At 41.9% G+C, this 26,936-nt stretch overlaps 9 protein-coding genes across 9 annotated transcripts; 5 read left to right on the top strand and 4 right to left on the bottom strand.

Moving 5' to 3' along the window:
* Positions 1-964: 964 nt before the first annotated feature.
* Positions 965-4,238, top strand: EAF02_000691 (uncharacterized protein; the record flags this gene model as incomplete). The annotated part of the gene is made up of 6 exons (XM_038896739.1): positions 965-987; positions 1,237-2,566; positions 2,662-3,369; positions 3,420-3,822; positions 3,877-4,143; positions 4,198-4,238. 6 exons carry the CDS (start codon positions 965-967, stop codon positions 4,236-4,238), a joined length of 2,772 nt encoding a protein of 923 aa, XP_038763598.1.
* Positions 4,239-5,209: 971 nt separating this feature from the next.
* Positions 5,210-7,699, bottom strand: EAF02_000690 (uncharacterized protein). Its single transcript, XM_038896738.1, has 4 exons — positions 7,192-7,699; positions 7,017-7,138; positions 6,163-6,954; positions 5,210-6,002 (listed from the first exon to the last, which is right to left on the bottom strand). The coding sequence occupies exons 3-4, from the start codon at positions 6,921-6,923 to the stop codon at positions 5,933-5,935; spliced, it is 831 nt and encodes a 276-aa protein (XP_038763597.1). The 5' UTR covers positions 6,924-6,954; positions 7,017-7,138; positions 7,192-7,699; the 3' UTR covers positions 5,210-5,932.
* Positions 7,700-9,047: 1,348 nt separating this feature from the next.
* EAF02_000689 (uncharacterized protein) lies at positions 9,048-10,455 on the top strand. The gene is made up of 3 exons (XM_038896737.1): positions 9,048-9,212; positions 9,291-9,515; positions 9,583-10,455. The coding sequence occupies exons 1-3, from the start codon at positions 9,210-9,212 to the stop codon at positions 10,249-10,251; spliced, it is 897 nt and encodes a 298-aa protein (XP_038763596.1). The 5' UTR covers positions 9,048-9,209; the 3' UTR covers positions 10,252-10,455.
* Positions 10,456-12,163: 1,708 nt separating this feature from the next.
* EAF02_000688 (uncharacterized protein) lies at positions 12,164-13,361 on the top strand (the record flags this gene model as incomplete). Its single annotated transcript, XM_038896736.1, has 3 exons — positions 12,164-12,334; positions 12,485-13,034; positions 13,171-13,361. The coding sequence occupies 3 exons, from the start codon at positions 12,164-12,166 to the stop codon at positions 13,359-13,361; spliced, it is 912 nt and encodes a 303-aa protein (XP_038763595.1).
* A 951-nt stretch (positions 13,362-14,312) lies between these two features.
* EAF02_000687 (uncharacterized protein) lies at positions 14,313-17,689 on the bottom strand. The gene is made up of 3 exons (XM_038896735.1): positions 17,414-17,689; positions 15,601-16,855; positions 14,313-15,551 (listed from the first exon to the last, which is right to left on the bottom strand). Exons 2-3 carry the CDS (start codon positions 16,825-16,827, stop codon positions 15,351-15,353), a joined length of 1,428 nt encoding a protein of 475 aa, XP_038763594.1. The 5' UTR covers positions 16,828-16,855; positions 17,414-17,689; the 3' UTR covers positions 14,313-15,350.
* Positions 17,690-19,244: 1,555 nt separating this feature from the next.
* Positions 19,245-20,228, bottom strand: EAF02_000686 (uncharacterized protein; the record flags this gene model as incomplete). Its single annotated transcript, XM_038896734.1, has 6 exons — positions 19,245-19,563; positions 19,614-19,854; positions 19,916-19,950; positions 20,018-20,032; positions 20,090-20,135; positions 20,195-20,228. The coding sequence occupies 6 exons, from the start codon at positions 20,226-20,228 to the stop codon at positions 19,245-19,247; spliced, it is 690 nt and encodes a 229-aa protein (XP_038763593.1).
* A 626-nt stretch (positions 20,229-20,854) lies between these two features.
* Positions 20,855-21,640, bottom strand: EAF02_000685 (uncharacterized protein; the record flags this gene model as incomplete). The annotated part of the gene is made up of 3 exons (XM_038896733.1): positions 20,855-20,873; positions 20,940-21,338; positions 21,411-21,640. The coding sequence occupies 3 exons, from the start codon at positions 21,638-21,640 to the stop codon at positions 20,855-20,857; spliced, it is 648 nt and encodes a 215-aa protein (XP_038763592.1).
* A 698-nt stretch (positions 21,641-22,338) lies between these two features.
* Positions 22,339-23,671, top strand: EAF02_000684 (uncharacterized protein; the record flags this gene model as incomplete). Its single annotated transcript, XM_038896732.1, has 3 exons — positions 22,339-22,405; positions 22,498-23,261; positions 23,366-23,671. The coding sequence occupies 3 exons, from the start codon at positions 22,339-22,341 to the stop codon at positions 23,669-23,671; spliced, it is 1,137 nt and encodes a 378-aa protein (XP_038763591.1).
* An 827-nt stretch (positions 23,672-24,498) lies between these two features.
* On the top strand, positions 24,499-25,329 carry EAF02_000683 (uncharacterized protein; the record flags this gene model as incomplete). The annotated part of the gene is made up of 2 exons (XM_038896731.1): positions 24,499-24,759; positions 24,865-25,329. The coding sequence occupies 2 exons, from the start codon at positions 24,499-24,501 to the stop codon at positions 25,327-25,329; spliced, it is 726 nt and encodes a 241-aa protein (XP_038763590.1).
* Positions 25,330-26,936: the final 1,607 nt, after the last annotated feature.

The following is a 26,936-nucleotide window of genomic DNA, read 5'->3' as shown; positions in this document are numbered from 1 at the left end:
CTAATCCATGTCATGATTGTCATGATTGTCATGTTATATTCGATTTCTCGTGCCTGACGTAAACTCAATGGATAAAATGCTCCGGCTATGAGATAATGGTTTTTATGAAGAAACGGAATTCTCTAGAAAGTACCATGTAAGAACTTTTTAGCTTTTGATATATTAAAAAAGAAAAGAGGGACATGAGGAAATCTTTTTTCATGCCATATTGAATGAATACCACCAGGACTGAGAGATAGATATATCTACCCGTCTACTTTCCTACTCTCTCTCTCTCTCTCTTTATCACATATCGACTGGTACCACGAAGAAGTATACTTACTACTTCATTTCACACCTTACCTCATCCTGCTAGCATTGCATCTCTCCCGCATTTCCCCCAAACCCAAAATAAATCATTCGACTAGTTGAATCCAACTTCAAACTTCCAACTTGTAAGTTTAAACAAAGCATGCGTGCTTCCTCTGTTCTTTTACTGGTCCGGCAATACCCTTGTGTCCCTTAGAACTTTCCTATCCTTTACGCCTTTTACCACGTATTGGCCTCAAGAAAGATTTTACTAACTTCCTACTTATTACTCGTGGACCAGACCAAACTTCAAATACAGCTCAGCCCCTTCAAACAATCACAATCCCTCTTTTTCTCCATCGACACTCATATCTATCTATTGCATTCCTTCTTGCTCTGCTTTACACATCTACCGGTATTCCTGTCTTCACTGATTCGAATTCACACATCTGCCCCACCATCTATCTATCTACCTATCTATCGATTTATTTACTGCCCCTCCTTCGACCTTGCTCTCCTCAAATAAAGAAAGATCTTGTTAAGCTATCAAGCTACACAACACAACCCAGCATACCCTCACGAAGCTCATGATTGCGCGATTACCAGTTTACAAAACAAATTACTTTGAATTTCATTCTCCTTCTTCGTTCTTGAGGATCTCGCCAGAAATTTCATCATGACCGTCTTTGTGGTCTCCCTGTACGTGTTTCCCTCCCAAGATCATTTCGGTGCTAGGCCTATGTCTATTGTCTCTTTCGACCATCACAGTTGAAACCCAACACTATTTTGTACTACAATATATGCTTTCAGAGCTCCGCAAGTTTTGCTATTAAACTTGGCAGGCTTCTGGCTTTAAAGTCACAAAGATTGGAGACATTTGTCTGGTTGCGATTTCATCTCCAAGCTTTTTTTTAATGATAAAAACTAACATGAGTATTTCTAATATAGTTTTCTCCCAAACACAATTAACTTCAAACTTCCTTCCAATAATTCTCGTCCTCCTACCAGATCCAAGCTTCACCCAGATTCCAAACTAGACGCTTCCCGCTCTGGGCGTCCAGGTGCTGCTAGAAGAACTACTACCAGAATCGACACTGGCAAACCGAGTCTTTTTGGCCACCAGAGAGATATTACACCCCCAGCAACACCAATACACGATGTTGATCATGAACAATTCTTCGCTCAAACCGACCCGTTAAACCTAAAAGCCTCCCTTCCCATACAAGAGAACCAACATTCCATAATCGCGCCCAGCGATCCCCATTCACCAGCATGGGGTGCAGGAAAGATGTTCAACCAACCACGCTCCCGAGCCAGTTCCCCTCCTCCCGCAGATATTCTTAAACATAATAAAATGAAGGAGAAGGCAGAGCTTCTTGGAAGCGCTGGAGTTCGTCAACCACAATATAAAAGAAGTGACAGTCATGATAGGGTTTTCGCAAATGCCGAATGGGAAGTTGAGCCAGCGGAGCAAGGTAATGGGGGTTTAAGAAATGCTGTGCAAGCTGCAGTCAGAAGCGGAAACCTTGAGGATAAGATTTGGGTCGGTACACTTGGAATGCCAACGGATGCTCTCGAACGTCAACAAAAGCAGGACATTGAGGATCGTATGGCTACAGAGTACGATTCTTTGACAGTTTTCTGCAAAGATAGCGATTTCGATGGTCATTACACGCACTATTGCAAGCAAATTTTGTGGCCTGTCTTTCACTACCAGATTCCCGACAATCCCAAAAGCAAGGCTTACGAGGATCATTCTTGGGTTTACTATGTCAAAGTAAATCAAGCCTTCGCAGACAAGATCGTCAAGTCATGGAAGAGAGGCGATGTTATCTGGATTCATGATTACCATCTTCTACTGGTACCTTCGATGATCCGTAAAAAGCTTCCAGATGCTAAGATTGGGTTCTTCCTTCACGTTGCATTTCCATCTTCAGAAGTATTTCGATGCTTGGCAGTTCGCAAGGAATTACTTGAGGGTATGTTAGGAGCAAATCTTATTGGGTTCCAGATTCAAGAGTATGCACGCCATTTCTTGCAAACCTGCAGTCGTATCTTGATGGTTGAAGCCACAAATGATGGTATTCAACTCGAGGATCGATTCATCGATGTCATTAACCTCGCAATTGGAATTGATCCCGTTGCTCTGGATATGAACCGCCTGGACCCTAAAGCTACCCATTGGCTGAACACAATGCAAGAGAGATACCGTGGCAAGAAACTTATTGTTGCGCGAGATAAGTTGGATCATGTACGAGGTGTACGACCTAAGCTTTTGGTGAGTTTTATGTCTACTTTTTATTCTTCTGAATATACTTGATACAATTTTCTAATGAAGTCCTTCCTGAACAACTACTAACTCTTTTCCTCCAGGCTTATGAGCTATTCCTGAATAAATACCCTGAATGGCGAGACAAAGTTGTTCTTATCCAAGTAGCAACCTCTACCACAGAGAATGCCGAACTCGATGCGACTGTTTCAGATATTGTTACTAGAATCAACTCTTCATGGGCAAATCTCGCTTATCAACCAGTCGTTTACCTGAAGCAGGACATCATCTATCCACAATATCTAGCTTTACTCACAGTCGCTGATGCCCTAATGATTGCAAGTCAGCGTGAAGGAATGAATTTAACATGTCATGAATATTTGTTTTGTCAAGATGGCAAGTTTGAAGGCCACAACAAGCATGGATCCCTTATTCTGAGTGAATTTACTGGTAGTTCTTCTATCTTCGGTGGTAATGAACTATCTGTTAATCCTTGGGATTATCGCCAATGCGCCGATGCAATCAAACAAGCTCTTGAAATGGAGGATGAAGAGAAAGAAGAACGATTTACAAAACTTCATGCAGCTGTCATGCACCACACAGGTGAACACTGGTTTAATGAATTCCTTCATCGCCTCGACAAGGTCTATGATGAACAGCATAAGAGGGAGACCACATCTGTTCCTCGTCTCTCGATCAATATACTCGGCCAAAAGTATCAGAAATCGGAGCGTAGGCTATTCATTATTGATTATGAAGGAACTTTGGCATCATGGGGCTCACCGAGCAGTATCATTTTAACAAGCCCGCAAGTAAGTGATTTTAAAATACTCGATCTCAGGTTAATGCTAACAGTACATAGCGCACAATTGATACTCTTAATGATATTTTACAAGACGAAAGAAATACAGTCTATGTAATGTCTAGCAGACAACCAGAGGAGCTTGACCGTTTATTCAAACGGGTTCCACGTCTTGGTCTCATTGCTGAAAATGGATGTTTCCTTAGACAATTTGGAACTTCGGAATGGACCGAGATGGCCGACCCCGAAAAAATGCGCGCCTGGAAAGATTCAGTTGAAGGTATCATGGCTTATTATACCGAGCGAACCCCAGGATCTTGGATTGAGACGAGACATTGTAGTTTGATCTTCCATTACAAGAATGCTGAAGACTTCGAAACTGCAACTCGACAGGCAGGTGATTGTGCAAGCCACATTAATGATGCATGTGTTGAGCAAAGAGTTAGAGCTCTTCCTCTTGAAGGTACGTATTCCTAGCTTTTTAAATTTACGAAAAACCTGCTAACGTCCATTATAGGAGCTGTTGCAGTAGAACCAATTGACTGGTCAAAGGGTACAGCTGCCATGAAGATATTTGAAGGTCTTGCAAAAGACATGTCACCAAACGCTGAACATACTTCTCCTGTCGATTTCTTACTAGTGATAGGTGATGGTAGGGATGATGAAGTTATCTTTAGATGGGCGAATGATTTGGGTAGAGCTAAGAAGGTTGATAATGTTACGACTGTTAGTCTGGGTAGTAGAAATACTGAAGCTGGGTATACACTTACCCAAGGTGTTACTGGTATGTCTCTACTCATCATAATTGTATGATTGATCGATTGCTAACGTTCAACAGGTGTATTGACAGCTTTACAAAAGCTAGCTCAATTGTCTTAGAATGTTTTTATTGATGGGTTGCATTTCTTTACGAGAAGAAATGATTGAAATGGGATAATTATCGGGAACAATACACTGAGACGATGATATAGATGATTTTATGAATGGTTCTAATTTGGCGGCATAGCGAGGGCGTTCTTTATTTTTATTTTTCCTTTTCTCTCTCTCTCTCTCTCTACTCTCTCTCTCTCCTCTCTCTCTCTCTCTCTCTCTCTCTCTCTCTCTCTCTCTCTCTCTCTCTCTTTCTCTTTCTGTAAAGTTTTTATTTCTTTTCTTTCCTTTTGGATTGGATTGAGGGAATAGAATTAAATACATATACATACAGACAGAACATACATACATACATACATCTTATGAGAAAGTACTTGGAAATTAAGATATACAAACATACGTACATACACCGCAGATATGTCATATGATATGAAATGACATAATATGAACTGACATGATATAATAGCGCATATTCAAAATGATCTTTTTTACCTTTAGCCTCTGATGCTAATATCCTAGGGGGAGGGATCTTCCGCTCCCTCGTTTAGGACGTGTAAGTACCCACCTACCTACCTACCCACCTACCTAGATAGATCAGTTGGTAGGTATGTGTGAAGAGAGCTGATAAAGTAGATTTTGGAGTGGATGGGTGTAGTGGATAGCGAGCAGGTGAGTGAAGTAAGTAAGTAATAAATAAGTGAGTAAGTGTTAAGATATGAGATGTAAGATGCAAGAAGAGAGAAGGCTAGAAGAGAGATGGGAAGATTGCAAGAGATGAGCTATACCTACACACTGAAAGATCCAAAATAAAAGAGGAGGGGGAGTTAATAGAAGAAGGGGATATATTGCGTAATAGAGTAATGGTGTAAATAAATACAGCGAGAAGATAAAGAATATACATCAATGTATATTATATTCAGACTTGAGAAAGGAGGAGAAAGATGACAAATAGAGCAGAAAAGAGTACCTAGGTATTCATACGATTGAAATCACCACAGCACCCTCACTCACACCAAAACTCAAAATTTATAAAATAATTATGTATTCCATTACATATATACGTTCAATGTATGCCTATACCACGGGAAAAGAATGTGGGCATGAGTAAAACAAACGAAAATCCAGGTCCGGATCCAGATCCAATGTGTTTGATGGTGTAGTTGCCAGTCCAGGAGGGGGAAGCTTTCATGTGAGTAGTAAGAGGTATTTTAGTCAAAAAGGGGGTGGGGCGGGGAAGGTGAAGAGATGGGTCTTGATGCGTACCTTGAGTAGCGAATGCCGTTGATATTGGTGTGATTTAAAGTTGAAAGTGGCATATAAAACTGGAGTAAAAGGGTATGGAATGCTGAGAGTTGTAGGGGAGAGGAGAGGGGAAAGGGTGGAGGGGCGGGTCGATCAGAAGGTACGTACCTCACACAAAGAGAACAATAAATCAAGAGAAGAAGAAATACATGAAAGACAAAGATATCATCGTCCTTGACCAACCACTAGCCTTCAAAAACACAATTTGTAGAAGAATGCAAATGCAGATATACTCCATGCATGAATGTCCTAATAACCTTCCCGATACTCCTCCAAAAACAAAAACAAAATCCATGTGATGTCTCGCCGAACAATAATAACTTTCCCCATATTCCATGCCTAATATGCTCATCTCTATAGAAATGCTAACTATAGCTACCTAGAGTAAAACGTATTCTTATTTACAACATCTCCTCGTCTTCGCCTCCATTTGTGTATCCACCAAACTGATAATTCTGAAATGCTCCATACCTGCAATGATCGAGTTAGTAAAACCCACGTGTGCAGAAAAGCTACTCAAAGGTGGGGTTGTATTCGGAGTGGGGATCGTTTGAGGTGGGGTTAAAGAAAAAGGGGAGAGGGAAAAGATCAAGGTGCCAACACATTAATTTGAGATGAAGGGAATACTCACTGGTTCTCCATCGCTTCAACATTTGGGTATCCATGAACGGCTTCGACATTGTTATAGACTGGGTCTGTAGACTGTTTGTATTGAGGTCCACCAACTGCCGATCCAAAGTGCGAGTAGATATCCTTTGAAGGACCAGTCGATTGTTCGTATTCTCGTGCAGCTAAAATTTCATAGCCAGATGCCATATAAGGTTCAACATGCTCAACATGATTCCAACGGGCATCCCCACCTTGAATTGGTGTCAATGGAGCGTGGCTACTACCATCACTCATAGTGTCATCGTCCATACTTGAATCTTGTGTTCGAGACATTCTTTCTTCCATCATTTGACGTTCATATCTCAACTTGGCCATGGACTCTTCCTGCTCCAGGCTAGTAGAAGGACCAGTCCACAGATCTTGTGCCAACGCATGTCCTCCATTGTATGGTGGGCAGATTCTCCATAACTCAATCAAGCGCATCTGCTGAGTAGCATCTGCAGTTTTGAAAAGTTCGATTTGGGTAGGATATAAAGAAGAAGAATCGACACCATGTCTGGCAAGTATAATATCTACTGTAAGTTGATCTGTTTGAGGTGGTTCGGAAGCAGGTCTGAATGCTTGCTTAGCAACATGTGCGGAATGGGTATAATGTTGAGAAATAGAGTATGTGTATGTTGGTTCAACTTCCTTTGGCTCTTCTACGGGGGCAGGAGGAGGAGGAGGGTTGTGGAGGGAAAGGTTACGAGCGAAAAGCATCGCGAGCTCTTCTTGTGTAGCCATGACGTATATGTGTGCAAGTAGTTATTCGATACTGTGGCAGATACGTTAGTTGAGTTATTTGGAGGAGAGCAGGTAGAAAAAGGGATAGCATACCTTATGTTGTAAACGAGATGACAATCTGCACGACCAATCTTGCAAATGAATTTAACTGTTGCAGGATGTTTCTGAGAACGCAGAATGTTCGAATCGGATGTTGATCTGATTTGGAGTAAAGGCTAAAAGTCAGAGGAACATGCAGGTATGTATGCAAGAGAATGGAGCAGCAGACTTTGTGGACAAGTGCAAAATGATTTTGCTTGTTATTATTGACTATGCTATGTATGTACTGAAGTAAAGGGGAGAATAGAATGACTCTTGAGAGAAATTAAGGGAAGGGAATCCTGAGATGGATTGATTGATGGAATAGAAGAGGTGGCGGTGATGGCGGGTAGGGGAGGGAAGGAAGATGGGAGACCTTTTGGTAATGGTAATGGTAATGATTGATAATTGAGCTTATTTGGAATGGTTCAGCAGAGTAGCGGTACCCAATAAGCCACCGAAGTTGGGATGAATCTGAATGTTTCAAGTGTCTTGTAATCTCGTGTGTGATTGTGATTCTTTTCCAAACATTTAATGGCAAGGCAATATAAGCTTTGTAAATTGAAAAGGGATATGAGAGTTTATGAGAGTTTATAGAAAGTTGAAGGAAGGAAGGAAGGAAGGAGTTGAAGGAAGAGAGATAGATAGCTACCTATATAGATACAGATCTACCATCGATATTGATATGGATATTGATTGATATTCCCCCTCATCAATGTGCTCCGTACTAATACCAATCAGTGTATCGTATCAAAGAGAGATAAGCACGTGCTGGGTAGAGATGTGAATGGTTCACCCCTCTTGTTAAATCATCAAAGACGGTAAAAGACAATCAAAGATGATATTCCAACCATAAAAAACCATAAAAACCATCAAATCCTATTAAAAGTATCATTCAAAGTGTCTAAGGTGGTTAATTTTCTATTTTCGAAACATATTGGGCTGCTAGCGTCACACTGTTCATTGCTTTATCTGCCAATTGTTCCATGACACGAGTATCACCTGGGTTCAATTTGCGGGCTCGACTGGGATCAGGATGTTCTTTCATTTCAGATCTCCATGCTTTACAATGCAAGCGTGCACATAAAGAAAGAGATGAACAGTTGTTTGTAGATCATTAGGTACCAATAAATTAGAGAGAGACTGGGAATGTAATGAAGGGTACTTGCTTCGTACACTTGGGTATTTGATCGAGGGGAAGATTGTCTAGGGAAAGTATCTCCTGTATCTCCTGTGTCTCTCATGTCTCCCATGTCTCCCTTTATTTGATTTGAGTAATAAACCTACCAAGTACTTACTACGAAATATCAAAGACGCTCCGCTGGGCCACTGCCGTGGAGGCTTCTTCGCTACGCTCTAGGTTTTTCCAATCTACTATGTACATCTTCTGAAATGAAATATTCATATTCATTCAATTGTCTGATCTGATGACTACCTGACTACCTACTGGGCAGGTATTAAGATACATCCATCCGTATGCAGACGAACTGGAGCGAAGCGAAAAAGCCCCCACGGCAGTGGCCCAGCGGAGCGTCATCAGATCTAATCCAATGTTGTATTTGTATATTATTCGTATATACTTCGTATATTACTCGTATCTTATTCGTATAAACTTTGAGAACTCTCTATACTTTCCTTTCATCACACGCAGGTATAAGTATGGTGGACGTAAAATGGAAGCATAGCAACTTCAAGGCAAAAATGATAATGAATGAAATTCAAGTGACCTGCTATGTGCCTGTATGAGACTTCTCTTCTCCTTCTCTTCTCCTTCTCAGTGACGCCCTCTCCCCCTCAAAGCCCCCCATGTCATTATGGTCATTGGGTATCTCGGTATCACCTATTGAGTATCACTTTCTGTCAGGGGTCATGACCCTTTGACTTCTTTTAACTTTCTTTATCGCCCACCAGTTGACCTTATCCGATCATTCTTCCGATCGACATTCTTATCGTCATGTGATTCATATCCATATCCAATCTTCTTCTGCCTCGTCTGGTAGATATATTGACACCTTATCATTAAGGCTTGAATTTCAAAAGATGACGCTAAGAGCCGCCCTCCAACCTAAACGCGTTTCGTTGTGGCCTGGAGCTCTAAATATACAGAATCTAAAGAGCTTCATTAATAAATCTCCCTCAAATTACACCACCTCATCCCAATTATTGTCTTTAAAGCTTTCGAATATCTTCCATTAAAATCTTGAAATCATGGTAAGCTTCAATTTATCCAAATTGGCGGTTTGGATCAAATAAATGAGCTTCTTAAGCTAACTTCCTGCCCTGTATTAGACTTCGATAGGTACAGGTTATGATCTTTCGAATTCCGTCTTTTCCCCTGATGGACGGAACTTTCAAGTCGAATATGCAGTAAAGGCAGTTGAAAATGGCGGAACTTCTGTTGGAATCAAATGCAAAGATGGCGTTGTGCTTGCAGTTGAGAAGGTCATTACCAGCAAGCTCCTAAAGGCTGGAGCCAACAAACGTATTGCGACAATCGATAGACATATGGGTGCTGTATGTACAATCCTGATACTTGGATGGTCATTTTGAAGTGATAAAATGGCTAATGATCCTTTTATAGGTATCTTCAGGATTAGTACCAGATGGTAGACATTTCGTTTCCCGTGCCCGCGATGAAGCTGCAAGCTGGCGTAACGTTTACAAAACTCCAATTACAACCGCAGATTTGGCTAGTCGAATGGGTGGATATCTTCAAGCATATACTCTCTATTCATCCGTACGACCCTTCGGTATAACTGCAATCGTCGCAGGTTATGATTCCGAACAAGAATTACCAGTTGATGGACAAGTAGGAAGTGGACCAATCATTGGTTCCGGAGGAAAGGTTGAGGGCAAGAAATATGGAGGACCAGGTCTTTACATGATTGAACCAAGTGGATTATACTGGGGTTACTATGGAGCTGCCACCGGTAAAGGACGTCAAGTCGCAAAGGCCGAATTGGAGAAGTTGGATCTTGCAGCTGGCAATTTGAGTTTATTAGATGGTGTTAAGGAGGCCGCACGAATTATCTATGTTGCGCATGATGACAATAAGGATAAGGAATTTGAGCTTGAGATGACTTGGATTAGCAACCTTGATGGGCCAACAAAGGGAAGACACGAGGAAGTACCCAAGGATATCCTTGAGGAAGCTGAAAAATTAGCGAAGAAGGCTTTGGAGGGTGACGATGATGAGGAAGAAGAGAAACCGGCTGAGACGGCGGCTGAAGGAGATAAGATGGAGGAATAGTCGAAGAAGTATGTGTGAGAACCCCACTGTATCAACACCTGCCTTCACATTTTACATGGCTCAAAAGGTTTTGAGCTTGATCACAGCATATGATACTCTAATGATGCATTTACGCCCTGATCTGAGTTTTGTTAATGATTTTGACTATTGAATTTGGTGAATACTTTGGATTGTGCCATTCTATAACTTAGCTAGGTTGCCTGCGTTACCTGCTTCAAATTAGACATGGCATCATGATTACAATATTGTTCACAATCACAATTGAGGAAAGGTGGTACATTTCTATTCTATTCTACTGCTTTCATTATATGGCGTTACGTGATCCGTTACAGACAAGTCAGTCTGACGCTGGAAAGTTCTGGGTGATTGAGAAGAGTTGACAGTTACCATACCTCCCTACCATTTATCTCAGTATACAGTGGTAGGCAAACTTTCCCATTTTTCAGATTGGCAACAAAACCTTTCCAACGTTATCCTATTGTTGTTGTATGGAAGGCATTTTAACACTTTCAATTAGCGTCTTGTCTCTAGTCGACAGTGGTGGAAAAATTCTCCTTGATTTTAAGACATGCAACAAATTCTGCTATATTATCTTATTGGTTGCATAGTTCTCACAATCTCACTCAAAGCCAGGAGCTCCTTTTCCATATAATCTTCTAGAAATAACAGTCGCCAAAATACATCTGAGAAATGGAACAAAGTCACAGTGCAGTAATTGACGGGGTAACGCCTCTTTGTACTCTGTGCCCCTGACTTTCCTCCCACTTTGGTAATTTTGTGGTGACCAATTGTCAAGTCACCATTCATTCACAACTTCATTTGCCATCATTGCAGTCATTTATCCTGGAACTGAATTTCCATGGGGTTAAAATGATAATGGCGGCGGCGGTAGGGATCCACATACTCATGGTTGATTCGTATATCCCCTGGAGAAAGAGCTGAATAGCTTGAAAGTTCTCCGCATTTGGCTGATACTTTTATCGATCATTGCCTCTACAGTGAGTCGAATGGCCGTTTTCAAGACCTAGCGATTGATACCTGGTGAAAATGGTGAAACTTTCTGGTTGATCATCGTGTGAAAATGGGAGAGGCGGCTCACTCTTCAGGGGATGATTCTCATCACAGTATCTGAATTTCCCTTGATTCAATTATCTGGAATATATATACCTCACCTACTGAGAAGCACGATGTACCCAAAATGCTCACATCAAGAATCGATCACATTGAAAAGAATTTTCCTTTCCTTTCCTTTTCAAGTTTTTACCCCCGACCGATCTCAAGACCCATTCCATCCATCACCATACCCACGCCTCCATGGCCACTTCACCCCCGCTCTCCTCATCCTTCCTTCCCTAAATTCCTAGAGAAATAAATACTCTTCCATGCACGTGGACGCGTAATCGCGAAAGAGATAGTCGGAGCATCTCAACCCTTGAGGATTTATCACCTAATACATTTACTACATGACCCTATATGATATGTAAACCCCCCAGTTTAGTAAATAAGTGGCTAACTCGTTGGGCAGAAATCTAAATCTATCTCCGTGTAATACCGAGCTAGCCACCACTCGCGAATGAGTACCTAGTAGTATCGCCTTTCGTTAGCATGGCTTTTTCTTCCAGGATGACTTCATCTTTATGGGGTTCTCCTCCTCCTTCTCCTGCGGGGATTGCTTGTCACGAGTGGTATATCTTCTTTTGCTGTATATATAGATTTAAAGAGACGAGAGACGAGAGACTAAAGCTCAAGATTCTAGCTCTAGCTTCTTGCTTTTCCTCTAATCCATACACGGGTATACGGGGTTTCGGGACTGATATACATCGCTTCGATTCTCGAGTCTCGATTGTATCCATCACTTCCTGAGCTTCTAAGCAAAGCAAAAGCAAGAAGTTGCAGTTGCAGTAAACAAATCATGGGTTTCTGGTCGCGAAAATCATCTCCTCCTCTCCGTCACCTCAGCGGGAGAATGTTAAATCGAAACATAAACCTGCTTCGAAGAAAGTGGCTTCTCCTCCTCCTCCTCCTCCTAAACCCAAATCAAAACCAGAATCAAAACCAAAACCGAAATCCAAACCCAAACCCCGTCCTGGAAGAATAATCGTACATTTTGTTCGTCACGCCCGAAGTATGTATCCCCCTCCCCCCTTTCAGCCCTCTCCTTTCAATCCTCCCCTTTCAATCCTCTCCATTCAATCCTCTCCTTTCAATGCTCTCCTAACCCCCCACCCCTCAGGGCTACAACAACCTACGCACGCGCGGCGCGGGAGAACTCACCGATCCCCCGCTGACCCCCCACGGCAAATCCCAATGTGTAACCCTGCGCAGACAATTTTCGCACCTCCGTCCCCAACACATTCTCTGCTCTCCTCTGCGACGCACACTCCAAACCGCACTCCGATCCCTCTCCCCCCGCACCAAGATCCCTATCATGCTCGATCCGGAGCTGCGCGAATACGGGTCCGTGCCGAATTGTACGGGGACGCCAGTGGCGGAGCTAAGGAGGAGGCATGAGGGGGTGGGGATGGGGATGGGGATGAAGGTGAAGGTGGATTTTGAGAGGGTGGGGGAGGGCTGGGAGAGGAATGGAGAGAGGGATGGGGGGTTTGTGGGGGGGAGGTGGAGGAAGAGTAGGGAGCAGAGGGAGAGGAGTCAGAGGGTTTTGGAGAGGTTGTGGGAGCTTGGGAGGGAAGGGTTGGAGAGGGAGAGGAAGAGGGGGGAGGGGAGGGATGTGGAGATTTTGGTTATTTCGCATGGAGAGTTTTTGCATGGGTTGACGGGGGATTGTGAGTTTTTTTTTGTTGTTGTGTATACCTCCCTATTCACTCCCCTTTTTTTCACATTCTTCTCTCCCTACCCCTCCCCCAATTCCTCACTCCAAACCCACCAAACTAACCAACTCCCCCCGGGGACCTTCACCAGACTGGCACAACGCCGACATCATCTCCCTCACCATGATCAAAAGTCGTCGCGGCTATGGATTTATCGATCCGCCGATTCGGTTGCGTATCATTGATTTTATTTGGTATTCTTTGTTTATTCTTATTTCTATTTGGGAAGGTGGGGGGGAGGAAGGGGAGGGGAGGGGGAGTTGGTTTGGTTTGGTTTGTTAAGATAGTTAGGGACTTGTATTTGAAATAATTAGAGATTTGAGATAGTTAGGAACTTGGAACTTGCAATTGAAATCGAGATTTAAGATTTAAGATTTCTGATGTGTAATTTGAGGGTTTGATTAGATGTAAAATGAAAGATATAAGATTCTAATAAATCCCAGATTATCTATCTAGTATATCAATAGCAACATCAACATCAAAACCAAAACTAAAACCAACCAACAATACACAATAAAATTCTCGGGGAATTTACATACAAGAGTTATAATCAGATCAGAAATAGATGATATTGATATATATATATTATTTCTCTTCTTTTCTCTACTCCTCTTACTCTATATACTATACTCTACTATATACATACTATACTCTGCTATACTTTGATTTCTTCCCCTCTTCCCCTCTTCCCCTCTTCCCCTCTTCCCCTCTTCCCCTCTTCCCCTCTTCCCTTCTTCCTTTCTTCCCCTCTTCATACAAAAAACAAAAAACAAAAAAACAATTTGATTTACTTCATTCATCTAATATAATATATCATCAACACCTCTATTCATCAACACCTCATTCGTTTCCCATAGCTACCTAGATATAGATAAAGACAGATAAAGACAGATGAATACAAATAGTAAGTAAGTACGTAAGTATACTACTGTATCTGTATATGTATATACTATTATACTTCTCTCTTCTCCTCTTCCCCTCTTCTTCTTTACCCTCCTTCCCCATACCCTCCTCCCCCAAAAATCTCCTCAGATTTCCTCCAATCTACCCACATAATCAATTTCTAACATCGCATACGCATCCAATCATACATTTTCAACAAGACATGTTGATTCGATATTGATATCAAATATCAAATATCATTCTTATACACAATTCATACGCACACACACTACGCACTATACACTACACAATCACAAACACATTCACATTCAATTCATTACCATGCAATCCAAATTAATCAATGAATCAATCCATTCAATTCTCACCACACCACATCACATCACATCACCTCACCTCACCTCACTCTTCAAACTACATACCCCTCACCCTACAAACCTAAAGAAAGATGAAGAAAAGAAAGAAGAGAGAAAACCAAAAAAGAAAAAGCTACCTGATAAAAACGTATAAGAAAGAGACACACACAAATGAGCGCTAATCGCCAACCAACTAATTACTCCCCCAACGCCATCCATCCATTCATCCATCCATCTATAATTTCATGTTCCCCCAATTTCATATCCCCATCCACCCACCCATCTCCAACGTGTGTAGTCGTCATAACTCATATCATAGCTTCTGCTCTGCTCTGCTCTGTCTGTTCTGCTCTGCTGTTCCATCCCATCAAATCTTGAGATCCATCCGCCTATCTTCAAGCAACCAAAGTTACACTTGATAGTTATCAACTCCAATCCAAATCAATCCAAATCAGCTCTGTTTTTCCATCATCTTTCTCCATCTCTCAAAATAGTGCATCGATATAATACTACTCAACCATGTATCTGCTACATCTTTGTGTCTCTCCATCCATAATGAAGTCCTCCTAAATGGGAAAGAAAGAAACATGTGAAATCTAACGTCATCCCATGTAATCCTAGACAGTGACTGACTGCACCAGCAAAAAAATCAGGCTATCAAAAAAAAGAAAGCATTTGCTACTTGATAGAACCAACTTAAGATCTTATAGTCTTTGCGAAGTGACATTAAGAGAGAGTAAAAGAAGAAGGGTATCTTTTATGATCGATTGCTCCAAAACCAAAACCATCTCAAATACGAGGTATAGAAACGAGAGAAGCCGTTGACCTCGCATACAAAAGTGGAAGAAAGTCTATCTCGCTGAAAGATCATGATCATCATCATTATTGAGCGCCGTTATCATCCATTTGTCTTAACATAACCAACATCTGTTGTACCCACAGACAATCATTGACATAGGAAGAAGAAATATTTCGTGGTTTTCTTACATTCGAAAACATGAGTACCGTTGACATCTCAAGATGCTGTTTCTTGTTTATATGCCATATCTGTCATCCCACTTGCTCGTTTTTGATCAACGATCTCTCGAGCATAAAAATCCACAAGCATTGTGCCATACGCCTCTAATACTTCAACGGGAACAGATAATCGGAAGTCGTTTAATAATAAAAATTGAAGCTCCAAATGGTTCAATTCATTCAACGGCAATCCACCAACCTAGACAGACGTTAGCATGAGGAAAGTAGTATTTCATGATAAAATTCACCTTGGCGTATCTCGAATTTGTGTAAAAAACATCAGAGAAGAATTTGCTGGCACAAGTGACACCAGCAATAACCAAACGATGAATGTTAAAACTGTCAACTACAAAGAAGTGGGACAGGGGGAACTGAGCCAATCCAGGTTCAGGATCTTGTGAGTGAGAGTATTGAGCATTTTCAAACTCGGATTTGAGCTCCGGAACGCTTCTAGCTCCTGGTGGGGTATCCGCCAAATCAGAACCCTCTGCAGAATAAGTAGACGAAGGTCGAGAACCATCCAGATCCATGGCTTCTTGTCGCATGGCATTTATGGGTTCCGCATTAACTCTCTCCGTCATTCTATCAAAGTAGACCAACAAACTCAAGAACACCTCGTATGTTGTTGGGCAGTATTTGTGTATTCTAGTTAAATAACTCAAAATGGTAATGCTAGGCACATTCTTTCCGTGAAATGCGAGTACGCTCGAGGATAGTCCAGTAAGATTGGCTGTATTTTCGGCAGATGGAATGGATCTTTGTAAAGTTTCATGTTGACGATCGTTGGTGGTGGTGATTTTGGTCAAGAGTCCGGCTACCATTTCAATAATATCTGTAATGGGCATACCACTGATCTCGTATTTTAATCCAGGCTCATCTGCTGTCCGTGAACCTCCAATTTGACCTCTGGATGAGAGGAATTCTGGGCTGGCGAAACTTTCAATATGTGCCAAATCTCTAACTTTGATCGTGTTACCACCATAATTCTGTACATCATCGAGAGACTTTGCCGATCTTGGTACTGTCCGCTCAGATGTCCCAGATGTCATTCGAGGCCTTAAAGGAGAATCGGTGCTCAAGGTATGCGAATGCTCGGCTCGTGCATGAGGCGCTGCAGATGGAGGGAAATTTTGTTGACTTGTAAATTGTTGTTGTGTATGTGAATTCGTGTTTGGACTGGAGCTCGAAGGAGGAGAAATAGGTTCGGACTTGGTATGAGGCTCGGGTTTAACTCTTGTGCGGTGGTCTACATCATGAGAGTCGCCATATTTGGCTTGCATATTTGCGCTTGGAGGAGGGGTACCATCAACTACTGATGTGGGGTGGGGGTTCGGACTTGGTGGAGGCTCGACTCTCGACCGGGAAGGTTGTCGATATGGTGAATCCTCTGAAGAACCATGATGCCCTGCAGCGGGTATCATTGTATGGGGGTGGAAGCGTGATGAATCTGACACAAAATCAATCACCGCAGCCATATCAAGTGAATGTGATGGTCGTGAAAACCTGATCAGTCGTTGCGATTAGCTCTTTGATTCTGTCCCAAAACTGCGATGGCTGGAACGATGTGGAGAGACAAGAGAGAATATAATAATGATAGGAATGTCTTCTTTCCAAAGAAGTGAGTGCCAACTGAGGCCTTGCTGTTGATGTAGGGTGGCTAGGATGGCCAGAAGGTTCAGAAAGTCTTATCGTGAAGGTACTCTGCCTATCGATCGGTCTTTAAGTACCTAGTAGGTACCGGATAAAAAGGTAAATGAACAAGCCAACATCAAAACAATCCTTCCTGACTCTTGGAACATCTGCCGACTATCTCCTGATGCAAACTTCCATTTCTCGAAGATTGTTTATGAATTGTGAGATTGCGACCACAAACCCAAAGGTTGACAAACGACGCGCCATTTTCTGGCCATTTTATCAATCTTTCGTGGGGGTAACGAGAGATTCCACTATAACAAAACAAACAGACACACACATACACTGGGCACTGATTGATGACTTGAATGGGCATGCACCGTATTGGCACAGATGTACAGATATAAAGAAGATTAAAAAAAGACTTACCTGCAGCATTCCTGATCAAAACAATTCAACGATTATGGGAGAAAAGAGGACAATTTCTCTCACGAGAATCGAAAATGTTGATACTTTAATTGTTGTATTAAGAGAAGTTGAGTAAAGAGACAAACAAGTGTAGATAGGTAGAGAGAGAGAGAGAGAGGAAGAGAGGGAGAGAATAGGTAGTAAATCAGTTGATAAGTTGATAAGTTGATGGGGGGGATTTTTATTATTATTATAATTATGATTGAGGGACGTGAATTATGGAAAAGAGATTTGGACGGAGAAGGTGGTTGATGGAAGAGTACTGACTGGCTCGACTGGGTAGATACTGGGTATGAAGGTATGTACTAGGTATGTACTGACTGGGGCGGCTGGGCTGTCGGGTTGAAAGAAGATGTGGAGAGGGCGCTGGGTGTGGTACAATCGATTCACTACCACTGGCCGAACGCTGGCCGACTGCAGTAAAAGGACCTGGGAATCCGTGGAAAATAAGTTACCTATGACGAATACTTGGAGATCGATGAGAACCCTGAATTGGCAAAGTACAAAGTAGAGGACGAGTATTGCCTGAGGTAATAAATAAATCATTTAATCAAAATGACCGATCAATCGAAGGAGATGGAAAGAGAAGAGAGAAGAGGAATACGATATGATAGAGTATGGAATCATATAGTAGATTTAGACTGATAATTACCTGAGTAAGAGATGAATAGGAAATAGAGAGATGGATGTAGGAAAAAGAAGGGGAAGAAAAGGAAGAATGATGAATGATGAATACTAGGTAGATAATAGATGATACCATCACCTAGGAGGGTACAAGTTGTAGTCCAAATTGTACATACTAATGATGACCTCGAGCATTTGAGTATCTATTTAGTATCTATCTATATTGATCATCTATAATTATTATCAAAGTCATAGTCCGTTTATTTACCTAGTAGGTAGTAGATGCCTATGTAGTTCCAATAATCTATCTAGATACCTAGTAGATAGTAGTCAACAACTCAAATACAATAAGTAATAAATCACTACAAGAAAAAACAAAAGCAGATAGAACTAAATAGATCTCCATAATCGATCAAACACCAATACCTACCTAGTAGTAAATCCATGGATCTATCAATCATATTAAATTCCATTTAAATTCCATATATCGTATAAATTTACAGCTTCAATCAATATCTCCCAGGCCCTAGGAAGAGTTCATCCCGACATCCTCAACTGGATACATCCTTCAATAGTAGTCTATGTATTAGCATCTTCCAACTCCTTTTCGCTTTCAAAATTCGATTCATCTAGAGCGAATCAATAAATCCTATCTAATGAGCACTTAGGTACCTATGTAGATATATACCTATATGTACCTATATATATACCTACTCTGCATTCGATTCTAGACCGGTATCGCTCTTGAAATCTAAAAGGAGTTGTTGGAGTTAATTAACGCTGGTATTCCCTTCAAATTCATACCAAGAGTAACTAACCACAGGCACATCCATCCACAACTCAACACTCCGAGATACCCTTAATTTCATATCATTAGAAGCATAAAGATGATCCTATCGCTTCTTCTTCATTTAAAATTGCCCCGTAGCCTATAACAATCACACATGTTGTAACACGGAAGAGTATCAAATCATACTCCCACTAGAAATGTGATACGATTAAAATTCGGAATGGAAGCCACACATGAGAATCTTCCTATTCTTAATCTCACCGCTTCAATTAAAATGCAAATTTCCCTGGATTGACCGTCATGAAACCTTGCAAATTAATCCATTGCGTAAACTCCATGGTATTATGGTCGGGTTCCATTCGTACATTGATTCATCATCTATTGATGACGGACGGTATAATTCGTGTCTGGCAAGTACAGATGCCTGTTTGCTCCCTTAGCCGTCAAAACCACCATTCTAATGACACCTCCGGAACTCCCATCCCATTTGATAGCCTCCTGCAGTGCGCCCTTAACAAAGTCAACAGCATCAGCCTCTTCCATACCTTCCTTCCAGTTTGCATCACAGTATCCGTAGATGTATGTTGAGCCGGAACCTCCAATAGCATAAGATTGCTTGTGTAACGATCCTCCTAACGGTATCGAGTAGACTTGACCTCCATGTCGCTCATCCCAACCAGCAATAATCAAACCAGCACTAAATCCAAATTAGAACAAGAAACTCGCGGAGCTGAACAACATTCATACCTCAATTGATCCTTGTTATCGTAGCAAAGTTCCTGGAACATAGCGGCGGCCGTTTGTGTGGTTGGTGTTTTGCCATTCAAAACTCCATACATTCCCAACTGGTAATGAACAATATCCGCAACAGCTTGAGTATCAGCCGCAGAACCTGATCGACAACACCAAATTGTATCATGTACTTGGGTGAGCTTGTCTGTAACTCGATTTGCGATATATGAGCCGGTGGTTGTTCTACTGTCCGCACCTGTCCAATATATCCATCAGTAACTCTTCTACCCCGCAGATTGTGAGCTAAAGGAACTGACCCAAAATGACACCATCCTTAAAGTTTATGGCCATACTGAAATCAATGTCAACGCTGATCTCGAATCGAACATTATTGTTATCGTGGTCTCTAGGCTTCTTACATGGAGGTTCCTAAGCTATCATATCAATCAGTAAAGCTCAAAATATAAGGCCAGGCTACCTAGGGATCTTACTTGACTTCTCCCTTCTTCAAACGATCCATATCCACATGAATACCATCTTCAAGAAGCTCTCGTTAGCTATAATTCCACTGGTAGCTGAGTTGGATACCCAAATACCTTCATTCAACATTCCTGTGTTTCCAAACTCCATCTTGAAAGTTTTAATATTGGTCTTCTTTAATTTGGAATATGTAGAAAAAACAAATGCGAATCGTTAATCGTTATGTTCGTCGGGGTGGAAGATGAGCTACCGATTTGAAGCTCTCGAACAGGCAGACCTTAGACGCGAGGCAAGGCAAGCAAGCGCGAAGGTGAGGTAGATCACGTGGTGATAGTGATTTGAGCTTGGGCGGTTATTCCCGTTTCTTAGGGTTGCTCCCGGTGAGGTTTCTTAGGCCTTGTAAAAGTTGGGAGGTAGCGTGTACCTAGTCTTCTTATATACATACATAGCAGTGAAAGTTTCGAGTTCAAGAAATAAATGATTACGCTAATAAATGCTGTTTACAATTTATACAAATGGATACTGGGCGTAACATATTGAACATCCCCTGCCTATTCCAATCCAGATAACAATATCCCCAATAGTCCAAAATCTAATCAACGCCCTCTTTCGATAAGTTCCTGACCTCGATTCCTAATCATACATGATCTTGTATCCCCATAGTTGTGAGAGACTTGAGGCAAGCTTTTTCTTGTTCTTGAGAATTAGAATCAGATAAACGTGCTTGTGCCAGACGAGAAGTTCCTTTCCTGAACTAATACTCAATTCCAAATGCTTTAACCTCCCCGAGTCAAACTACACCCATTATATTAGCATCACATCATCCCCTCAAGAAGACGTTTAAGCTCAAGGAAAACTTACCCTTCCTTATCCAATTCCAATGGCGTGAAACCCTCTCCCTCCCCCTTCTTAACCTGTGTCTTTGCCTCGCCAGCTTTCCCCGGCTCACCATCCTCGGCACATCCACAGTCGTAGAAGTCTCCAATCTTACTACAATCGAATATCTCTTTCTTCAAACGCTTGTTGACTTCGTTATGAACATGACATGCCCACGCCGCCGCCGTACTCCTCGTTGCCACTTGAGGTGGATATTTCTTCAATAGCCCTTGGAAATGTCGCGCACAGTCGCCACATGGATAGAGGCGCGCAAATAAATGGATGTAGGATTTTAAAGCCGAGCTATCTTCTTCTGTAGGTTTATCGGGGAATTTGGCCATCATCGTGTGTAGAACTTTCCAGGCTGCGTGGCCGAGTTCCGCTCTAGAGGGTGAGAATGTTAATAAGTATAAAGATCACATCATTCCAACCGCATTTTGCAGATGGGTGACATACTTTAAAGTGGCATTTTCCAGCTTAGGGGCAGTGGCTGCTCCATGAAGAAGATTGTCATCGACGAGAATTGGAGTTTTATCCAGAGGGAATTCAGCGTTATAATCGCTCTCTGTGCCATAATCGACAGCTCTCGTTCCATGATTTTGATTGCGAAATGTGAGTACAAAGAATATGCATAGAAAAGCTGCTACAGCTATTCCCGCAAGAGTAAAGTGCGGCTTTCGAGCCATGCCGTATTATGACCGAAGAGGAATTATTATTTGTATTGATGATTGTGATATGGTTGGCTAACGGTACAGAATAAGGGCCAACTTCTTGAAATGAACTCGGCTCCGAATGTTTCGATGGATACTTCGTAGCGTTGTTCGAGATGTCAGCAACAAAGGAAAAAAAGAAGCATCAATTCAAAGTAATGAATGTTAATGTTAATTTGAGAAAACGAGTGAGAAAGAAACTACTGATTCCGAACATTCGACAAATTCATCCTCAAGTACCTACCTACTTAGGTACATAGGTACATAGCGTGATAAATTCTTATTTTAGCAATCGCCGTCCCTCGAATAAATTAATTCCAAGACTCTCATTCGTTCTATTTGATTGTTTCATATTCATTCAAGATCGTATCTTAATTGGCTACAAAGCTGTAACATTTCCTTTTCTCCGCCCCCATTTCTTCAGGTACATCTCGGAGCATCATTCCTCCCCTTCCGTCATTTCTGCCCCGCGTTCTCCGAGCTCGGAAACATGAAATATTTTTTGAGCTAGCTGACTGTGTTGTATTTACTACATTTCCGTGGAAACATTGAAAGACTCATTATTATCAATCTTCAATCCTTCACCATCTTAAATACTTGCTGTGCTACTTCCAAATTTCTGGATATCTTGACTTTCAAAGCAATTCTCATCAGATCTTTTTTTGCAAATCAATATGGCTTTCCCTCCTCCCCCTATTAGCACAATCGACTGGAGTGATATTGGCTTCAAATTCCGTGAAGGTAATATCAATTTCTCTGTCTTAGCCTTCCTATTATTACTCAATTGACTGCTGTCAAAAGTCTCGTCCACAGAAAGCTAATTCCTCCTTCAGTCAACGGCCACATCGAATCTCACTACTCAGTTAAAACCGGCCAATGGACCCCTCCAAAATTCATTACCGATCCCTACCTCCGTCTTCATGGCATGTCCCCCGCTCTCAATTATGGCCAACAAGCATACGAAGGCATGAAAGCTTTCCGCACTCCCGGAGACTCCTCCATTACCATTTTCCGTCCTACCAAAAATGCCGCTCGTCTAGCCCACTCTGCAGAATTCATCTCCATTCCTCCTGTTCCTGAGAATGTCTTCATGGACTGTGTACATGCTGCTGTCTCTTTGAATGCAGAATATGTACCACCTCATGAAACAGGCGCTGCCATGTACATCCGACCTTTGATCTTTGGTTCCAGTGCTCAGTTGGGATTGAGTCCCCCAGAGGAATATACTTTCTGTGTTTATGTCCTCCCAGTAGGCGTTTACCATGGTGTACACCCAGTGAAGTGCTTGATTCTCGAGGAATTCGATCGTTCTGCACCACATGGAACCGGAAGCGCAAAAGTGGGAGGAAACTACGCGCCAGTGTTGAGATGGAGTGATAAAGCCAGAAACGAGGGATATGGTATAACATTGCATTTGGATAGTCAAACGCGCAGCGAAATCGACGAATTTTCTACAAGTGGATTCATTGGCGCGAAGAAGGAGGGAGATTCCATTACATTGGTGGTACCGGATAGTAAGAATGTTATTGCTAGTGTAACATCTGATAGTATCTTGGAAATCGGAAAGAGTCTTGGGTGGAAGACGGAAGTTCGCTCGGTTAGTCAATCCTCCCCTCCTTTATTTTTTGTGCAATTCCCATGTCCCATCCATTTTGTTACCTCCAACTCACATTCAACCTATTCTAACCCTCATCTTTCTAGATCAAATACGAAGAACTCCCCACTTTCACCGAAGTAATGGCCGCCGGGACTGCCGCTGCTCTTGTCCCAATTCGCTCCATAACCCGTTACTCCGATAACAAAACTGCAGAATATATCCCTTCATCCTCCGAAGAACCCGGTGCTATCTGCGCGAAGCTTCTCACCACCCTTAAGGGAATTCAAGCAGGAAAGCTCAAGGATACATTTGGCTGGAATAAAATTGTTGAAAAATTGGATGTTAAGGACTTCACTCCAGAGGCAAATGATACCAATGGTTTGAATGGAAATGTGGATGAATTGCCTTAGATGTTAAAAAGATTTTCAACTGAAATAGTCTAAAAAGAATGGAAGCGGCGTGGAGTAACCGGGCATTAACAAATTGTACTATCTACTAGGTATTCTTCAATAGAATTTAAAGTGCGGACCCTTAGGAATTAAGACTTCTCCCCGGATTTCGTGCAATTGATTGAACAGCGGTATTACGTCATAGCCCCCAAGCGCCCGTTTTCTCGCTTAGTCATTTGGTCTGGATCTTTCTTATTATTATGCCTCTTCACGACCAACCATGCTTCGCGAGACACGAAATCAAGAAACAAGTAAATGAATGCAAATCATCCATTCATTTGGCACCAGCACAACATGATTAATATAACGAAACGATGTGAGATGGGGGCTTCTTTTTGAGTGGAGGTTGCTTGCAAGGTTAGTGGAGTCGGGAATCAAAGTAGAAAGGTGAATGTATGACCAAGGGTTCTCCGGATCTTTTCTTTGTACGCCGGTGAGGCAATGCTGGTCATTTGCTACTTTTTTGTCCTTGGTTTACACTTTCCAGGCTCGGAGTTATAGGACTGATGAACGTTGGGTTCCAATCAAAAGTAAGAGCATATATGCGAGGACTTATAGGACTTGGGGTGAGATTTATATGATGTCGATGACCACAGACTTCATCTCACTTTCATCTCACTTTCATCTCACGACTTTTCTTACTTCTGACGCGAGGGTATTTGCTATATATATCTGTGTTTCTGCTGCGACGGTGTACTTTTTGCTATCACCGTAACGTTAGTTCTCTTAAGACACTCTTGTTTACATAGAATCACTTCTACAAGCCCATTAAAAAACCACATCTCACAATGCTTATCCGCATACCCATAAATCTGCTTTTCCTGATACCTCTGGGGACCGCAAAAACCACAACTGTTACAACAGTCACGGAATCGGCAGCCTCTCAACCAACTTCTACATCATACACCTCTGATTCTCGATTCCAATCCGATATGATCGCGGCGCATAATTTCTATCGGGGAGAACAAAATGTTAGTAACTTGGAGTGGAATGATACCAGTGCGAAAATAGCGAAGGAATGGTCCAAAGGTTGCGACTTTAAACATTCTGTACGTCAAGTCCTTCTTTTCTGTCTCCCGTCCCCCTTTCCCAAGTTGGACACTTCATAAATTCAAGCCCCCCAAAAATAACAAATAACTAATACCTATTACCAGGGCGGACCGACAGGCGAAAATCTAGCGGCCGGCTATCCCAACGCGACCTCATCCGTCGACGCTTGGGGTCTCGAACGCCTCAAATATTCGTACTCCTCTCCAGGTTTTAGCGAAGATACAGGTCACTTTACACAATTAGTCTGGTCAAACACCACATCTGTCGGTTGCGCGCGCACCAATTGTGCAGGAGAAAACGATACGCCGGGATGGTATGTAGTGTGTGAGTATTGGCCAGCGGGGAATGTTGTAAATGGGGGGAAGGGGGATAAAGAGGAGTTTTTTAGAGACAATGTGAAAGAGCAGGTTAAAGGGGAAGCGAGTGATACGGTGGAGAGTGGAGTTACGAGTGCGGGAAGTAGTATTGCGGGAGGTAGTGTGGTGGGGTGGAGGGGGAGAGAAGGAGAATTGAGATGGGGTGTTTTTATGGGAGTTGTGGCTGTAGGGGCTGCGGGGTTAATGTTTTAAGATGTGTATTTGATTGGGATTTTGGGACGGAGAAAGGCGAATGGAGGAAAGATACGAGAAGGCTATTTTGCTTAAGCGCGGTGTTTGGGGTTCTGTATTTACCTTGGGAAAATGGATACAGATATGAGATCAGGCGTAGAGCAACCAATTTGGCACTTTATTTAGTCCCAGGAATATACCCCATGATATAGAAAAATGGGGCTAAGTACCTCCTCGATGGATTTGATAAGGCACAGGCCAGAATATATCTTAGTTATTTCTGTTCTGGTATTCATTCAATTTATCCATTGATCATGGAAGTGACAATATCAATTTTTATTTCTTGACAGTAGCTAGATGGGTGAGCAATATTTGCGTTCGGCTAGAGTAGAAAATGGAGAAATAAAAGGGGGGAGGGGAGAGTGGGGTTCAATTTAGCTCGAACGGAACTTACTTATGATTTTTGTTTGTTGAGAAGCTTAGTGAGTTGGAGATATGAAGTGTTTGATCAACACGATTGAGTTCGGGATGGAATGTTTTGGGAGTGGATGTGATGTTGTGTTATTTGGGTATGCTTATCCACTTATCTACGTACAAAGAGAACATTATTTCGCCCTGGGAGGTCGATGTATATCTAGATACTACTGTTTTCTCGCATGACGATTAAGTAAATAGAAAGAATGTAGTGAGTTTCAATGTTCGGAGCATAGATTCCAAGAGTATTAGAAACGTAGACTAGAAGATGAGGAAGAAGTATGTGGCCTGGGATGGATGTTTATTTATCCCAGCTGGGGTCCATTACTCAAGTTGAAAAACACCTGCACAGATATCTGTTTTTGAGTGAAAATGGGTGTTGAAAACTATGTTGATTGGGAATTGGGGACTTGATAGGCCTGAGCAGTCATTGTATCCCTGGTGATGGGTGAGGTGTTTTGTAAAGTTATCTATATTGTAATTACCTGGAAAATTCACAGAGGATTAAAGTTCCAATTTATCCCCTCCTCTTATTTTCTCGACCAAAATAAATGTGTAATAATCGCATGCTATCTAGTCTTTGAAAAATGTATATACATCATTCTGACCATGTGAAATAGTGTTCTCCTGTTCTGAAAGACAAACATGTCCTTCCTACCTCAAAGGGCATGTTCAGATCGCTCCGAAAATCCGATGTGTGGTATTGTTCACATTTAGAAGTCAAGATGCTGAAGTGTGTGAATTTTGGCATTTCCAGAGGTGAGCATCAGCACCAATTTGTCAGAAATGAGGAAGGTGCATCTTATCTTGTTGACGTTTTAGCCAACACATAAGATGAAGTTTTCGATTCAAGTAATCATATTCGATGTGGATCTTCTGGTCATGACAAAAGCTTAATTGATGTAGCACGAAGACTTTGCAAACAATGTTAGGCTTGCAATCTTGAAAAAAAGGAAGTATCATCATAGTCTTCATCATGTATAGTTCACCGAAGCATCAAACTCCTTGGTAAAACAGGTCAAGTTCACACGAAAAAAGCAGAAACAATTGTCGGAAGAATACATTCTTAGCTTGACTTTACTTTATTAGGCCAACAGACATGTGTGTTGCCGCAATGAGCGAGGAACAGAATACCTATTATCTCTCCTCCCACT

The sequence above is a fragment of the Botrytis sinoallii genome (assembly GCF_014898435.1).
Source record: "Botrytis sinoallii strain Bc 23 chromosome Unknown BSIN_001, whole genome shotgun sequence".
NCBI lineage: Eukaryota > Fungi > Ascomycota > Leotiomycetes > Helotiales > Sclerotiniaceae > Botrytis > Botrytis sinoallii.
This window is presented reverse-complemented; position numbering and strand designations above follow the sequence as displayed.

Excerpts from the sequence above, each read along its gene's own strand:
- EAF02_000690 (XM_038896738.1), bottom strand. The coding sequence starts at position 6,923 with ATGGCTACACAAGAAGAGCTCGCGATGCTTTTCGCTCGTAACCTTTCC. Across the intron at positions 6,003-6,162 it reads GTTGAAGCGATGGAGAACCA|GTATGGAGCATTTCAGAATT; the intron begins GTGAGTATTCCC and ends CGATCATTGCAG.
- EAF02_000687 (XM_038896735.1), bottom strand. The coding sequence starts at position 16,827 with ATGGCTGCGGTGATTGATTTTGTGTCAGATTCATCACGCTTCCACCCC. Across the intron at positions 15,552-15,600 it reads CAAATTCGAGATACGCCAAG|GTTGGTGGATTGCCGTTGAA; the intron begins GTGAATTTTATC and ends ACGTCTGTCTAG.
- EAF02_000689 (XM_038896737.1), top strand. Across the intron at positions 9,516-9,582 it reads TCGATAGACATATGGGTGCT|GTATCTTCAGGATTAGTACC; the intron begins GTATGTACAATC and ends ATCCTTTTATAG.